Genomic DNA, 18,171 nt, shown 5'->3' with positions numbered 1-18,171 from the left:
ACTAAATTAACATTTATTTAAATCACCTTTATCCTCCACCCACTTGCATTTTCCTAAAAATGCAAGTTGCACTAGTATTTTAAATAAATAAATTATTTATTTAAAATCCTATTTATCCTCACCCACTTGAAACCTTTAATGGTTTCCCTTAAATTCTTCAAACTTAATAGCTTCCTTCTAGAGTCTTTTCAAGCCTTTAATAGTTTCCCTTAAAGTCTTCAAACTTAATGGTTTCTTTCTAGAGTCTTCTTAAGCCTTTAATGATTTCCCTCAAAGTCTTCAAGCATTTAATGCCTTATCCCCCTTTTTCTCATTTAAATAAATTAAGATTTATTTAAATAAAATCCAAAATTCACATTCACATTTAAATAAATTAATATTTATTTAAATATATATCCAAATGCAAATTACACCATTTAATTAAAATAAATAATTTTATTCTGATTGAAAATCCCAAAATTCCTCCCACTTGCATTCTCCTACAAAGTTCACTTGCATGCCTAAATCCCTTCTAGATTCTTCTAACTCCTTCTAATTAGCCTAATCCTATCCTAATCATTGTCACATTCCTAAATAAAAGGAAGTCACTTCTCAAAAACCTCCAAAGTCTTCAATAACCATTAAAGGCTTTATGTCTTCAAATGGTTAACCTCTAAAGTCTTCCAAACTATTAAAGGCTCTTACATAACCATTTATGGTTAACTCACCTTTTACCTTTGGTTAGAGACTTTCCTCTAACTTAACCATCCTTTTGACTCATGGGTCTCTTCAAAATATTTATTTATTTGACTAAGGTAACCATTTGACCCTTGCACATTCATTTATCCCTTGGATAAAAGGAATATCCATTAACCTAACCCTAACCCAACCCCCTAGGGTAACCATCATGTCCCCTCAAGCATTTAATTCTCCTTATCTCTCCTCTCAAGCCTCCTCATGGTGACACTTGTGAACATGGGATTGGATTGAAAGTCTCACATGGATTGAATATCTTTCAATCCTAACCCTTGTTAAGATTGCTCAATCTTAACCCTTCATTTCCCCATTTCTTCTATAAATAGAACTCTTCTCCTCAAGAAAAGGAGGAAGCATTAGAGCATTATTATTATACTGGTATTAGCATAGAGCTTTCTCAAAGCATCACTATCTACACTTGCATAGCACTTGTTTATCATATCCAACTATCTTGAATCTCCATATGGCATCCATGGCTAGTGCTAAAAGCTGAGAGCTACACTCATTTGGGACTTGGAGAGGGGAGGAACAAGGGAGAAGCATCAAAAGGCATCTTGGAATCATCTTAGGGAGGCTCTTCTCCTTTCTTTTGTTTTGTTAAACTTCTTTCATGCTTTTTGAAATCTCTTTTGATATGTTTGGAATGATTTTTAGCTCTTTATTTTGGTTTTATGGTTGAAACTAACTTATGAACATTGAACTTTGTTGTTGCCTTGTCCCCATTTCCACAACATCAATTAGGAGATGTGGTTTCTCTAAAATTAACAACATAGTAGGAACATTCATGGAATCCCATCTAAATGACCTCCAAGAGTTTTTTTATTTTTAATATTTTTTGAGGTCTTTGGATCAATCCATGTGGAGATTATGTTGGAGAAATGATGAGCCAATGAAGTTTCACACATTTCAATGGATCAACTAAGAAACTATCCAAACAAACACGATAATGTTGCAACTTGAGCAATACAAAACAATGGAGAACGAGAAGCAATGCTTGAGATTAACTTGCAATGAATTGCTATGAATTGATATGTTACAATATACAAATGAGCTTGCTTATATAGGCAAGTGAGATGGAGTAGGTAGAACCACCCTATGACAAAATTAAATGCAAGATGCTAACTCACCTCTATCTAGAAGGACACCTAAGATAACTAACATGAACAATATTAAATAATTGTGTCATGTGACAACTAAGCTATCCTAAGTAAACTAAGCATGTGTGAATAGGTGCTAACCAACAACTAGTTAGAAAATGTCCTTATTCACACCAACAGATTGAATCTCAAGGTTAAGGACTAGAGATTCATTTGGAGAAAGGATATTCCATGATGGATGGATTTAGGTAGACTGAGGATTGGTATGACTTGAATGACTATGATTTTCTTATTTAAATCAAATAGCTAGGATATTGTATCTCCTTGAACACATATTGAAAAGATTTATTGTGAAGAGTGTTATGAAAAATATCCTCTGATCGCAAATGTGTGAGGATAGATGGGGAAGAAGAAATGTGACATGTATATGTGGGGTCTCATAGGGGAATGAGATAATGACATGTGCTTTCTCACATATATGTGAGAAATCACATATGATATTATGAATGGTGTATATTTTGTAGGATAAGATGAAGAGTTGGGATTTTATATGATGATTTTATGGGTATGTGGATTTAGATGTGATTAATGGTTAATTTAACTTATCACATTTAGCTTTGTGTAAATGATTAATCAAGTTAATTAATTGTGATTAGTAAAGTGAACAAAATAGAAAATTAAATGCATAAGATTATTTATTTATTTTTTATGAATATGCTTAGGGAGCTCAAACAAATAAAATTTTAATTAATTTCTTTGTTTGAACCTTAGAAGAATGATTAATTAATCAAATAAAAGGGTTTTATTTTACTTGATTAATTTGAGTAGAATTATTAAACAAATTAGTTAAATAATTCAAAACTATTTAATTGATATTAGAAGAATAATTAGGGAAATTAATTAAATAATTTTTTAATATTTATTTTGGCGATGATAGCAAGGATTGACAAAGTTAGTTGATAGATAATTGTGTCTACATTGTTCATAATAGATTTTCATGTATGTCTAGTGCAAAAGAATAAGGAGAACAACATAGATAATTGACAAATATATGAGAACTATAATAATACATTTATATTATGCTATCTATACATATTATGTATGAGAATAGGTGTGTGTTATCTATATCCTTATCATCCTCTAAACAATGGTAATGTATAGTTGTTGAATACACCACGTGATTGAGAGGGAAAGTGAATTGGCCTAGACCTCAAAATTGCTTATTTATGATCTTCAAACTTCAAACCATAACCATATAATCACAATAGTAATGAATCATGAAAGCATAAAGAAAACAAACACATGAACACCAAATTTACATGGAAAACCCAAGCATGGAAAAAACACGGTGATAATTAGACTCACAATATGAATATGATTTATTACAATTTTGCCTCTAGAACTCATTGTTTCTGAGAGGACTTACAAAACTAAGGTGCACAACCTTAGGGAAAGATACAAATGACTTGCAAGGTTGAAACACATAGTCTCAGTGCAAGATACAAAAAGATGCTAGGAGACTCATTGCCTTCTAGTAGAAAAAGGAATAGTTGAATTAAAAGAAACAAGATCTCCTAATCATGAAATTATCCTTGAACCACTATGTCAAGTGACCAAAGATCATGGCAACCACATTTGACTTTAAACTCTATGTCAAAACTCTATCATATAGAAGATATTATCATCAAAGCTCTTCACAACTGACTTTCGCACAACCTCAATATCAAATCTTCTTGTAAAGTACTAATATCTGCTACTTGCCAATGTACACTCCTTCCATGCCTTCACTCATACATATTTACTCCTTTATATACAAGATTAATTATTAAAACCCTTAACTAGGTTGATCATAGATAGAATAGACAATATTGCATAAATTTGGCCACTCAAGACAATAACAACCATTGTGGTCCACTCTAGGAGATACAGAGGACCCAAAAATATCATAACATATCATTTCCAAATGATTCTAATGAATTGGACAGGCTAACACATCTTCCAAAGTCAACATCAAATGAATTATGTAGATAAACATTAAAGAATGTTAACTTAGTCAGCCCAAAACAAATTTCCAATGTAGATCTACACACGCCATGGTGAGACCCAAAACATTGGCCATACTCATCCTCCAAAGAAAATACAGACCAAAAGAATATGATCCAAGTAGGATACAACATCACAATCAACTAGAAACTAGACCAACTGACAACACAAAACTCTAAACATTATAACTCCACTTGCCAATCAAATCATCACCTAAAAACTGAACTAAAACACTGCACAAACCACATGAACATGTCCTCCAAACCGTAACACTTGAATCCACATATTCGGAAGCCAACAAGCATTCTCTAGACTTATTCTAATAGACAACCTTTATGTTAGAAACATGAACAACCAACTCTACCATCTAAGCAATAGAGGACCTAAAAATCTGATAGTGCACTATACACAAAACATAGACATTATATTCAAAACCATAACACATAATCTTCTCATACTAGAGAAATGCAAGACATTCTTCCACTGAGACATTAAAAACTCTTTCTTGCATAAATATTGTTTCCTACATATTGAAACTTCCACTACACCATTCTTTCAACATCTTCACTAGACAACCAGAACACTCACATAATGACATCAATGATAACACAAGACAAGTTGACATCAATGAGAACACAAGACACGTTGACATCAATGAAAACAAAGAATGTACTCAAGTTTCCAACAATAGTAACATATAAAGAGGAAGGAAGACAAATTATTAGTTAAAACCATGAGATTTCATATCCTACTTTAATTGTCTCCAACATTGATAGCTACCAAATACTAGTTAAGCCTTGTGGTATTGTAGAATTTAAAATATGAGTTGTAATTGGAATGTGGGCATTGAATATGATTAGGGACTTGTTTAGAAGACCACGAAATATCTCAAGAAACAGTCAAGATTTGAAGCAAGATTTGGTGACTCAAATTCTCTAGGATCATTTAAGAGGACAAAATTACTCATAGAGTTAGACTACACTTCAAGAGCTCGCCAAGATGAGCTACAAACACTAATATATGCAACTTGGAATCCCAAAATTAAACATAAAATAAAACTTTGACATAAGTGTAGACACCTAAAAATGTCTCATTACTCATACACTAATTATTCGTCTAGTGAATTAAGTAATTATTTAATTAAGCTAATTATTATTCTAAACTAACTCAATCATTATTATTTATTTTTCTTACTAGTTACTAATTTTTATCTATTAAACAATTCATCATTAACCCCCTTTTCAAATATTAATTATTTAATTAATTTCAATTAATTCCCTTAATTAAATAATCTTTATTATTTAATTAATTCCATTTCTAATGTTTAAATAATTTCATTCAAATTATTTAAATTAATTAATTTATTCCTCCAATTCCCCAAATTCGAATTTCAAATAATTCCATCCAATTTCATTTCTCTCAAATTCACAATTCCCCAAATGTGGATTTCAATTAATTTCATCTAATTCCAAATCATCAAATTAACATTTCACAAATGTGAATTTCAATGAATTTCAGTTAATTTTTCATGTGCATTTCAACATTCAAAAGTCCAAATTCAAATACAAACTGAAAATGAAAATCAAATTCAATTTCAAAATCCTACAACACATGATGAAATCATAAATGATTGATCAAATCAATTGACTAATCAGTTAACTCAATTAACTCACCAATCACCCCTTTTCACTCCAAATCACCTTTTCTGACTAATGAATCAATCTACTTATCTCTCCAATCCATTCGGTCATCTAATCCATCAATTTAGTCAACCGATCAATCTATTCAATCCACTATCTAATCTATCTAGTTAACAAATCAATCAACTCTGTTAACTGATCAATCTAAATCAATTATCTCCCAATCAGGACTTGAGTTCAAATTCCCCCCCCCCCCCCATCTCTCATGAAAAAATATATAAACAACATCATTTTCTCAAATCAAACTAGATCAAAATTTTCAAAGCAATTGCCAATCTATGCAAGAATTTCAGTGCAATACTTGAGAGCCACCCACACAATTTCGGAGAAAAACAATGGAAGCACAAATCAGAATTAGGGAGTTTTACTTAGTTTAAAGATTTGATTTCTTTCAATTTGGTATTCTATTGCGTTATTTTTTATTATTTAAATATTTGTGATCATCTTTACCCCCTAGTCAGATTTAATTTTATGATATTCAAGCATGAAAACAGTGGTGAATCCAACGTGAAGTTACAACTTATCGATCTAACTGTTTGATTTTCTAAATTTGCAGGGTCATATGGATCATCACGATGGAGTGCGCAATTGATTACATACAAATTCACAATTGCTCATATTAATTTGAAATTGATGTCATATTAGTTCACAATTGATGTTATGTTAATTCACAATTTATTTAACTAGTTCACAATTGCAAGCTCAACCTAGAATTCCATTTTTTAGTGTCGTTTTGGCTTTAAATTCATTTACGAGATTAACCCATCAAAAAATTTCAATTCTAGAAATCTGATTTTCATGCATAAAATGTCTCTAACCAAATGGTAGGAAAGGTAATTTTCAAAATTTCATGTGCCAGGAAGAGAAGAGAGCACAGGAGACTACAGAGAACTTATCATCGCCTCTTGAAAACAGAATGAACACTTCGAGACTTCTATCTTTTGTCTTTTTATTCTCTGTTAAGTAATTCACATTTACAAATAACAGTTCACATTTTCTCACAAGTTAGTTCGCATTTGCACATGTAGAAATTTGCATTTGCATTAACAGTAATTCACATTTGATTAGACGTTAGTTTGTATTTGCTAAGAGGGTGATTCACATTTTCCAGAAGCTTGCAGAGCATTTTTGTTCTGTCTTTTCTTAATCTTTTGTCATCAAAATGTTCTGTTCCCGCAGACTGTAAGGTCAAATCTATAACCAACTTAATCCAACTTTGAAAAGTCATAACTTTTCACTCCAAACTCGAAACTGCAAACCGCTTACACCGTTGGAAAGATCTCCAAGAGCTCTAGTTCAATTCCTCTTTGGAATCGCCTAAGGAAATGTCCATAAAGGACCATTCAAAGCTTCGAGGGCAAAAATTGCTCCGAAGACCTCCAAAAATGTCATTTACTAACATGTAGAAAATACCAAAAATTATATTTTTGATATTTCTTTTTGGTTTTTCTCCATTCTCTCCCATTAAAGAGTTATGTATCCACAGACAGAGAATCCAAATCTATAACCGAAGCAAAGGATTAGGCTGGAGAGCCCACCATGTGTTAACTTTTTCTAGTTTTCTTGCAAGGGTAGCTTAGAAACTTTCATTTTGGTGCATTTGAAATAAACCACAAACAATATGCTTTTTGCTTCACAATTGCTATGAAGGATAAAAAGAATACCATGTTTTCATGGAGCGACATATCCTTTTAGACTAGAAACTATTGCAATTGAGGTTAAAAACAATATTGTTTTGTGTGTTTGTGAGGTGGTAGGTATATGCTCTCCACTTCAATGGGAGATCAAAAATCCAAAACCATCTCTTTTATGCTTTCTTTCAATTTCATGCATTAAAACCTTTAGAAGGCATGTCCTCCCGATTTACCCTTAGGGCGCCATTAAGGCTGGTGAGAGGGGAATGGCCTAAGTGGCAACAACTAACGCCAAGTAATCCAAGCCACTCTAAATAAGTGTGTATGTGATGAAAATCATATGCGACGAGTGTTACATGTTGTCACAATGACGTTATGCCTCCCTCAGTGCCTATATGGTATGTTAAAATCTGTAGAGCATAACCTCTACAGATTGGGAGACCTCCCTTAACGGAGTGTAAAATGCTGCTGATTGTGACCACTCGAACGAAACCCTTTCTAAATACCTTAGAAATTAGAGGCCCAACCGAGTCAATAATCAGACACTTTTATTATCACAGTGCAAGGGTGGGGAAGAATTTGCCCCCAAGACACTCACCATATATCTCCCAAGATAACGAGCCAATTGAGGAGAAATCCTCTTTAATTTAATTTTTGGACAAAGGCAAAAAAATAGGCACACCTTAGGGTGTGAGAGGGTTGTTTGAGCTGACGGAGTATCAAGATGTGGGTTGTGGTAATATTCGTGACCTTTTGACCTTAGGAGAGTCTACTTGATATGCTATCGAATGACCAAAATTTTATCGAAAATAAAATTAGGTTTTAAAAAATATCTCAACATCCTTAAGGGTTTGAAAAAATACTTTAAATAATGCTTTGTTTTGGTTATGTCATTTTTTTTTCCATTGCTTTTCTACTGTGTCTTTGCTACATGAAAATATCAAAAACAAAGAGGAATATTGACCAAGTTTTGTCAAAAACATCAACAAGAATCTCAAAACTCAAAGAAAACTTCAAGTGTCAACATCAACATCAAAGTCAAAATCAAAATCAAACATTGCAACATTCAAGAAATGGAGAAAACGTCTTACATGTTGTGATGTTAGGTCCAAACCAATCAAGCAAACATCATGGATTGGAGTTATGCATTTCGTAGGGAAGGTGAGGAATTCATCCCTTCCATTCCTATTTCACCATCATCCATAGAAATTTTGGCACGACAAATCAAGACTTTGCAACAAGAAATGAGAGACATGACTAGTCCTAACAACCATGGGGATTGGTTAGAAAAAATGATGAGAGAAGTGATAATCAAAAGAGAATCATTATCATGACAACATTTCTTCTCTTGTGAGACCATTCAAACATGCCAACCTTTGTTCTCCAACAAAATTGCTCCTACTTTAGTTCATCCAACATTAGAGTCATGTCAACCTTCTTTTTCTTACAACCGAACATATTGATCATATCAAACACATCAACCCAACATTCAAAGTCCCCCTTTCAACCAAAATCAAACCCCATTCAACCAGTCCAAATAAAAATTCATTCAACCAAACCCAAAATCAAAACCCAACCATGTCAAAGCCTCAAAACAATTCATAAGATCATCCAAAGAAGATTCTCACAAGAGCTTGCCAAGTCATGTTTTTCATGCAAGATCCAAATCATATACTAGTTCTTAGCAAGGGCTTGTCCTTTCATGAAGAAGTTGACCCTCAAGTAGCCTCCATATCTTTTGCCATTTCATCATATCCTAAAGTCACACAAGAGAAGTCCACACCATCTCTATCCAATAACACGATCTCCCAAGGGCTATCCATCACACAAATCCAATCTAATCCAAGTCACGATTCAGAGAATCTTATTCAAAGCCATTTCTCACCAAGCCAAACTGTTGAAACCTTCCAAAAATCTCCCATGCATATCCAAACTCCTTCCCCATGTCAAGAGGATGATCCAAAATCAAAAGAAATGAGTCATGCAATAAATTAAGATCAAGAAAAAACCCTTCCATCCTACCCAATTTTTTATCAAGATCCAACCGACCAAGAATCTTATGATGATCCCCTTATAATGTTCTACTCCACTCGTAATGATCCCATTTTGTCTCAAGAACAAAGTGTCCTTTCAAGTCCCATCCAACATCCACCTCCTAAGCAAGATCAAGACATCCCTTCCATCCTTCCTCATAATATCTTTCTAAGCCAAGATCAAAGTATCCATTCACCTTCATGTCCAAAAAAAGATCCCATTATTTCTCCAGATCCTTATCAAGATCCCTCCATGTTCCTCTCAAGATTCCCTCTCAAATGAACTTACCATTTCTCCTAGTGATCCCAATCCCTCTACACAGTTGTTGATGAACCCCTTATCAATAAAATCACCAATCCAAATCATACTGCAAATAATAATTTATCAATGATTGTATGTGCACAATTTTCACATGCAAATGTGGTGACAAAATCAAGCATAGCACTAACAAATGAAATCAACACCCAAATTGTTCCCTCATCTTTTGCAAGCACAAGCATAACACCAACTAATGAGATCAACACCTGGTTGGCTTCGTCATCCTCTTCAAGTGCATCAGTAGAAACAGGAATAACACCCACTCATGTCACAACTTCGGAACCAGAATCTATTTGCCTCATACACCTACACTTGAAATATTAGGGGCAAGAAGATCTACCACAAATGGATTGGTTCAAAAATAATGAGGCTATAGCAGAAACTGTACATGAAATACACCCAGTTGAATATCCTATTGAAAAAGAAAGGTTTATCCAACTCTTCAAACAAAGACCAATGAACTATCTACACGAAATTCATATCGACCCAATAACAACATCCACCTTAAAAGATATTACATCTAAGGGATGGGTTCATTTAAATTTTCAGTATTGCATTTGCATATTTCTTTACCGTATTGCATTGCATTTCTCCATTTTAGAGTGCATCCTAGTTGCTTGCATTTAAAATTGTATAGCATATAGATACATATCATTATTTCTTTCGCATATAGTTGCATCAATAAAACAAGGCGATTGTCTAAGTCATTTACCTGTGTGCACTAAAAGGAGCGAAGCTTGTCTCATTTCCTAGATACTTGTTCATGAAGTCTTTAAGAAGTCTTCAGTCATTGATCTTCAATGTCACCTTGTGATTGAGCTTTATCCATGGTTGTGTAAAGGTTTCACTATTGAGTCTTGTTACCCAAAGTCTATCAATTGCTATATCTCACACATTAATCAAACACTCTAAGTTATTTCAGATACCTAGTTGGTCATGTGGCTAGTGAAAAATCCAATATTCTACTTCAACGTCATTGTAATTGTCATACTCAAGTAGGTTTTATTACTTACAAGTCAAGGCAAGAAAATAAAAGAAAAAAATGGTATGCCAATATCCATCTCAAGACAAAATAGCACAGATATATAAATGAAATATCATACAAAAATGTGCAATAAAAGCTTGACTAAGGGAACATGCAAATAACTCCATCAAGGCTATGGACGCCTGTTAGCAATGGAACAATGTTCGAGAGACTACGGTGTATAACCTCGTCAAAGCCCTAAAATATTGCTAGCAACGAGGCTCTATCCAGGTTGCTTTTGAAGTCAAAATAACTCACGTAGCTAGCCACATAGGATTCCAAGGGTTTGTAATGGTTATAAGGGTAGGAATAAACTCAAGTGCACACACATGGGCAAAAGGAGATCAAAGTTTCAAGAATTGATGGAGAATTTTTCCGTGCCACCATTCATAAAACTTGGTTACATAGTGTGTTAGGTTGGATGGTCTAAAGGTCTTCTGAGAATGGATTGAACTCCTATCTTTGAAACGTTTCACATCTTTGATCCAATTAGTACATTTTAGAATGAAAGACGCACACAATCATCCTTGTTTGAATAGGAATTACATCTTCATCATGCATCTTGCATTAGCATAACTCATTTCAAAATTCATTGTCTCCATACACATCACCTAGATCATCATGTCATCATAGGTCTGCATACTTGGGGGCATAACTGAAAAAATCCTAAAAAATCAGATAAAGTCCTAAAAAAATCCTAAAAAATCAGATAAAGTCCCGAAAAAATCCTAAAAAATTAGATAAAGTCTTGAAAAAATCCTAAAAAAATAGATGAAGTCTTGAAAAAATCTTAAAAATCAGAAAATGTCCTGAAAAAACCATAAAAACATCAAAAAATCAAAATTCAAACAAATTGAAAATAACAAAATAAAAAAACATTCGAAAATGATCCACAAAACCATAAACATCATAAAAACTCAAAAACAAACTAAAAATAAAAAAAACAATAAAAAACTTGCAATAAAATATCTCATGAGAAACAGATACCCTAGCAGATATCCAACAAACACTTCACACGACGTTCAACAAAGGATATAACTATCTTATCAAAAATTTGCAACCAAACTGATCAAGTCTTATCAATCGACGATACCCACATGAACGTGATCATTATCATGTCTTAGAAAGAATTAGATACACTTGAAACTAGACAAATTAGTCTTAAACAGGGTCCAAAACTTCTGAAACCAGACATTATCAACCATCACATCAAACAAATCAAAGCAAAGGCATAGTCAGTCTAGTTGTTGAGTTTTGTCTAATTTGGTTTTTATCTTTTATCAATTGGCGAAGATCATGTTTCTAATATGCTACTCGAGGACATCCAAAAGTGACTAGAGGAGCCATGATGGGCATGATCTTTTACATTGTTTGTTGTTTGTGGTGTGAACCAATGAAGTTCTGGGGCAATGGATCTAGTGGGTGTTTGTGATAGGAGCATTCAACTTATGAATGCCACACATACCTCGACCCCTAGTGTAATTCCAAGAATGGAGGGTTCATTCCTTGTCTGCCACATGTTTGTTTCTTGCAGTGAGATATGTATACATCTTGGCTCCTTATACCTTGGTGTACTAAGCTTCATTGTTACATAATAAGGCTCAATGATGATAATGTATTGCACTACGAATAAAGGCAAAGAAGAGTATTCATCACCATCATTCATTATCATTGTCAATCATACCATTTCATTTTCTCATCTCATCATGTTGATTCTATCTCAAAGATCATTTTCTCATCTAACATATTCTACTCTCAATGAGTTCATTTCAATTTCTACTCACATCTTTCTAATTCCAATATTTTCATCTATAATTCTATCATTTCCTCATATCAACTATTCTATCTATCAATTAATTATTCCTCACCTTCATCATATTTCATTATTCATCCAATTTTGATCTATCATTTGTCTTATACAGGATTAGTCCTTCTTGAAACTAGACACGATCATCTATCATTTGTCTTATACAGGATGTATCCTTCCTGAAACCAGATGTTTTGATCATCTTTGTCTTATACAAGATGTGTCCTTCCTGAAACCAAACTTTATCTTTATCAGATCAATCCTATCAATGAAATCAATCTGATCAATCTGATCAATCCTATCAATCTTATCATTTAGTCAATCTGCAAATCATTCTAACCATTTCTTCTATCTAATCAAACTCATTTGTTTCATCAAGTTAACCATTCTTCCATCTTTCATCTAACATCCTTCTTCTTTCGAGATATTATTCATACCTTCATTTCACAAACAATCTCTTGAGGGGGCATTATACCCTAACATTATCGAGGCATACTGGAGCGAAATTTTTTCGTTTTCTTTGAAACAATGTCGTCTCAACATTGTGTCAAAAAGGGGCAAATGTAGACACCTAAAAATGTCTCGTTACTCTTACACTAATTATTTGTCTAATTAATTAATGATTTAATTAAGATAATTATTCTTCTAAACTGACTCAATCATTATTGTTCATTTTTCTTACTAATTACTAATTTCTATCTATTAATCAATTTATCATTAACCCCCTTTTCAAATATTAATTATTTAATTAATTTTGATTAATTTCCTTAATTAAATAATCTTTTATTATTTAATTAATTCCATTTCTAATGTTTAAATAATTTCATTCAAATTATTTAAATTAATTAATTTATTCCTCCAATTCTCCAAATTCGAATTTCAAATAATTCCATCTAATTTCATTTCTTTCCAATTCACAATTCCCCAAATGTGGATTTCAATTAATTTCATCTAATTCTAATTCATCAAATTAATATTTCACAAATCTGAATTTCAATGAATTTCAGTTAATTTCATGTGCATTTCAACATTCAAAAATCCAAATTCAAATACAAATTGAAAATGAAAATGAAATTCAATTCAAAATCCTACAACACATGTTGAAATCATAATTGATTGATCAAATCAATTGACTAATCAATTAACTCACCAATCACCCCTTTTCACTCCAAATCACCTTTTCTGACTAATGAATCAATCCACTTATCTCTCCAATCCATTCGGTCATCTAATCCATCAATTTAGTCAACTGATCAATCTATTCAGTCCACTATCCAATCTATCTAGTTAACAAATCAATCAACTCTATTAACCAATCAATCTTGGTTATCTCACAATCAGGTTTTGAGTTCAAAATCCCTCCCCATCTCTCATGAAAATCTATATAAACATCATTTTCTCAAATCAAACTAGATCTCACTTTTCAAAACAATTGCCAATTTATGCAGGAATTTTAGTGCAATGCCTGAGAGCCACCCACGCAATTTCAGAGAAAAACAATGGAAGCACAAATTAGAAATAGGGAGTTTTACTTAGTTTAAAGATTTCATTTCTTTCAATTTGATATTCTATTGTGTTATGTTTGATTAGTTAAATATTTGCGATCATCTTTACCCCCTAATCAAATTTAATTTTATGATATTCAAGCATGGAAACAATAAGATTGCATAGTTCAAGTTTAGGGGAAGAGATAGATTTCATTGATTCATACAACATATTTGGACCTTGGTTGAACACTACAAACATTTAAATGTCCTAGAGTTACTATCCCAAACACATACATTTATGGGTAGTCAATCTCTATTGATAGTGTTCATAATACTTACAAATGGAAAGACCACCCTAAAGGTACTCAACAATTCTATAAGAGTCACCCTTGTAGATCTACTCCTAGACCCCACGTCAAGCCTCAAGCCTCTCTCTTCATGTATATCCACTTATAGGTTCCTCTCGTCACATCAAATCAAAACCTCTTAGATCATTTAAAGTGCCACAAATGTTGTTCTGAGATCACTCAATGCTGCAATAGACATATAATCCACCCTTCTTGAAAGAGTTTCTCTTGCGACCTTTTTGGATGAAATTCTCGTTGCCTTCCCACCAATCATAAACCTATACTCTACTAATGACTTCTTATATTTTTTTAGCATGCTCACTCTAATCTTCACATACTTCTCACAATCTTGCATATGTCCCACATGTTTTCGATCACTAATTACACTCATATTTATAGGTAATGTTTGGTACTATTGCCTATAAAAAGCTAGCTAGCTTGTAAGGCAAACAACCTAAACACTTTAACAAAAGATGATCCAACTATGTGTCCACATACATCATTCCAAGGCAACAACATTTTCATGAGCCAATACCCAAGGCAAAAAAACCCTCATCACATTAAAGGTGGGTCTGTGCACAATGCAAATACATGTTGGCCTTGTTCATTAGCACTTGTCACAAACACCTCATTGACATCTTCCCTAGACTAATGCAATTACACATTGGGCTCGCCCATTAACACTTGTCACATGCACCTAATTCACATCTTCCTAAGACTAATGCAAGTACATTCTGGGCTCACCCATTAGCACATATCACATGCACCTAATTCACATTTTCTCAAGACTAATGCAACTACATCCATTCTGGGCTCACCCATTAGCACATATCACATGCACCTAATTCACATTTTCTCAAGACTAATGCAACTACATCCAGAGCTTGCCCATTAACACTTATCACATGCACCTCATTCACATTTTCCTATAACCAATGTAATTACATATATGCTACCTATTAGCACTTATTGCATTGATCCCATTCAAATATTTTCAAGACACACACATTTTAGTCACCCAACTAGAACTCATCGAACTCACTCATCTTATAACTCACCTCGTAAAACAAGCTCATCAACTATAAAACTCATAACCTCTTACACATGTCATTCATACAACCTACATGAAAGAGTCACTAACATGCCAATAGATAGATTAGCTAAAATTTGATGAAACAACCAAGAAAAACAAAAACAGAAACAAGCCAACTAACAATTAATCAAACATGATGATATAGCTGTGAAGTTTAGTGTTTTGTAAGGATTACAACAATTGATCTTCTTGACGTCTCTTACCCTAGGCATCAACCGTTCCAATATTTAATCAAAAAAAGAGTAGTACCTAATTGACGGGTGAAATTTTATCCACAGAAAGATCAGCAAAGTAAGGTCAAAAAATAATTGGAGACTAATTTATTAAGAAACGTGTGCAAGCGCGTTGAATGCAGACTAATCTAGAAGAAACGACAAAATAAATGTAGCGTCGGTCAAATCCGGGTTCGAGTCTCACCCGCGACTCGGTCTCACAGTTGTGCTCTGTTTCCTCGTTATTTCAGTCGTGGATGAGGATGAAACGTTTAATGCGTGCGGCCAAAGTCACAGTAGAATTCCAGCTTCTAGATGGTATCAATCAAATGGTTATAGGATTCCAAAATTCTATATAAATACGGAGAATTCCGAGCATTTTGTGTTTCGACATTGATTCAGAAAAAAGAGGAGAAAATGAGTGTGGTCGGAATTGAATTGCCCATGAGCAAAGGCTATAATAACAGTCCCTGTAACATAGCCTCCATGAGTGCCCCTTCAAGCCCAGGGCGTTTTCACAGTGGGTTCTTCTTCAGTGCCCCACCCAGCCGCCATGGCTCACCTTCTCGCCAATTGGGTCACCCCCAAGAGGGTCAAATCTCAACAGATTTCAGCTCTGAGTTTGAATTCAGTGCCCTAAGCATTGATTGTGAAGACCCAGTTGTTACTGCCGATGAGCTCTTCTTTAATGGCCGGATTCGGCCCATGGGGGCACTGAATCAGCAGGAAACAGAGTCCTCTGGCTCCCATGGGGCAGAGGGTATCAGGGGAAGAGGGGTACAGAAAGATGGGTCTCTGCGCAGGCGCACCAGATCCCTCTCTCCTCTCAGAAACCCATTTCTGCAAGAAACATCAGAGGCCTGTAAATCAGAGGACATTGAAGAACAGAAGTCCCAGAGTATTGCTGGTTCTGGTAGTAAAAAGGGGAGATCCGGATCAAAGCGGTGGATTAGTCTCAAGGATTTTCTGTACAGGAGTAAGAGTGAGGGCAGTGGGCAAACCCAACACAAGCACTGGGCTCTCTCCTTCTCCAGTAGCCCTTCCAAGCAGCAGCAATCATGCCCTAGTAAGGCCTCTAAATCCAAGACTGTTAAGAGCAAAGTTGTTTCTGATTTGAGTTCTGCTAATCAGAGTAAGAGACATGGTAAGGTTCCAGTCTCTGCACATGAGCTTCTTTATACTGCAAAAAGGGCCCAGGCTGAAGAGCAGAGACACAAGACATTCTTGCCCTACAGACAGGGGCTGTTTGGGTTTGTGGGTTTCACTTCCAAGAACTGAGCCTGAATCTCTGCAACCTGGTCTCTCACAAATTGTTATTAAATTTCTGTGACTTTTTTTTGATGTTTGGGGTAAATCTATTTCATGGGAGTTGTGAATTGGTGAGGTTGCAAATGGGATCTTTGTTGTCTTCAACATGAATGCGTTCAACAATAAGATCTCAATAGGAGTTTGATCATCAATATGATTTGTATTCATATTCTTTATTATTTATGCCTTCTGTAGATACAGTCGTCCAATAAATGGGTTCTAAGAGTCCTGATTCCAAAATTTGGGAAAAAAATACAAATTTTAAAACTTCAAAAGATAATCTGTTGTTCATTGAAATTTGATGATGGGTTTTCTTTAATGGGGTGTTTCTATGATTCGACGTTTGGGGTAAACCCATTTGATGTTAGTTATAGAACGGTGAGGTTTCATATGGGATCTTATCTCTTCTCTCCAACATGATCGCTCATCAATAACACCTTACCAGTAGTTTGATCATCAATATTCTTTATTCTTTCTGCTAGATACACCCTTGTAATAAATGGGCTTCAGAGTTCTAATTCCAAAATTCGAAAAAAAACACAAATTTTAAAACTTCAAATGATTAGTTGTTGTTCATTGAAATCTCTGGATTCTTTTCCTTTAATGGTATGATTTCTACAATTTGATATTCTTCTTAATTTTAATTTAAGGTTTGAAGTGTATTTATTTTGTTAAATTTATTTAGGGGTATCTTTTATTTTAAAAGTTGAGTTTTTGTATTCAACAAGATTCAATCTTTAATGAATTTTTTTTGTGAGTGATTCAATTTTTAAAAATATTTATTTTAAGGAATGATGATAAGATCACTTGTAATCACACCTGCAAATATGAGTTCAAATGTGTACAAACAAGCACCTATCATATCATTGATGATTGAATCTTCATTATCAAGCCTATTTTTGGCGATGATTACCCATTTAAAACTATCTTTAAGTGAAAGGGTTTTTGGTTTGTTGGTAAAGTTAAAATTGTTTTGAATGAGCCAAGGAATGAGGTCAAGATCCTACTCCATATGATTTTTGACTAAATGGATACCCCTTAATCCTTAACTTTTAAGTAAATATGTATCAACTTTAAACTTATACTACCAAATCAAATTATGAAAATGATTTAAAATTGATATAAAATATTTTGTTAAAAACAATCTTTATTTTTTTTTAAATATCTTATTTATATATTATAAATTAAATACATAAAACTATAATTTTATAAAAGAAAATAATACGTTTTATGATAAAAATATCTAAATAATTATATATGTTGAGAACACAGTTATACTGAGAGAGGGGGAGGGGGAGGTGAGGGTGAATCAATATAACAAACTTTTACTTT

The 18,171-nt window shown here is 33.7% G+C and overlaps 1 protein-coding gene across 1 annotated transcript; it reads left to right on the top strand.

Annotated features, from left to right (window-relative positions):
* The first annotated feature begins 15,720 nt into the window (after nt 1-15,720).
* LOC131071374 (uncharacterized) lies at nt 15,721-17,415 on the top strand. Its single transcript, XM_058007187.2, has one exon. The coding sequence runs from the start codon at nt 15,949-15,951 to the stop codon at nt 16,807-16,809; it is 861 nt and encodes a 286-aa protein (XP_057863170.2). The 5' UTR covers nt 15,721-15,948; the 3' UTR covers nt 16,810-17,415.
* Nucleotides 17,416-18,171: the final 756 nt, after the last annotated feature.

This window comes from Cryptomeria japonica, chromosome 2, assembly GCF_030272615.1.
Source record: "Cryptomeria japonica chromosome 2, Sugi_1.0, whole genome shotgun sequence".
Lineage (NCBI taxonomy): Eukaryota > Viridiplantae > Streptophyta > Pinopsida > Cupressales > Cupressaceae > Cryptomeria > Cryptomeria japonica.
The sequence above is the reverse complement of the archived record's forward strand: the minus strand, read 5'-3'. Positions and strand labels throughout refer to the sequence as shown.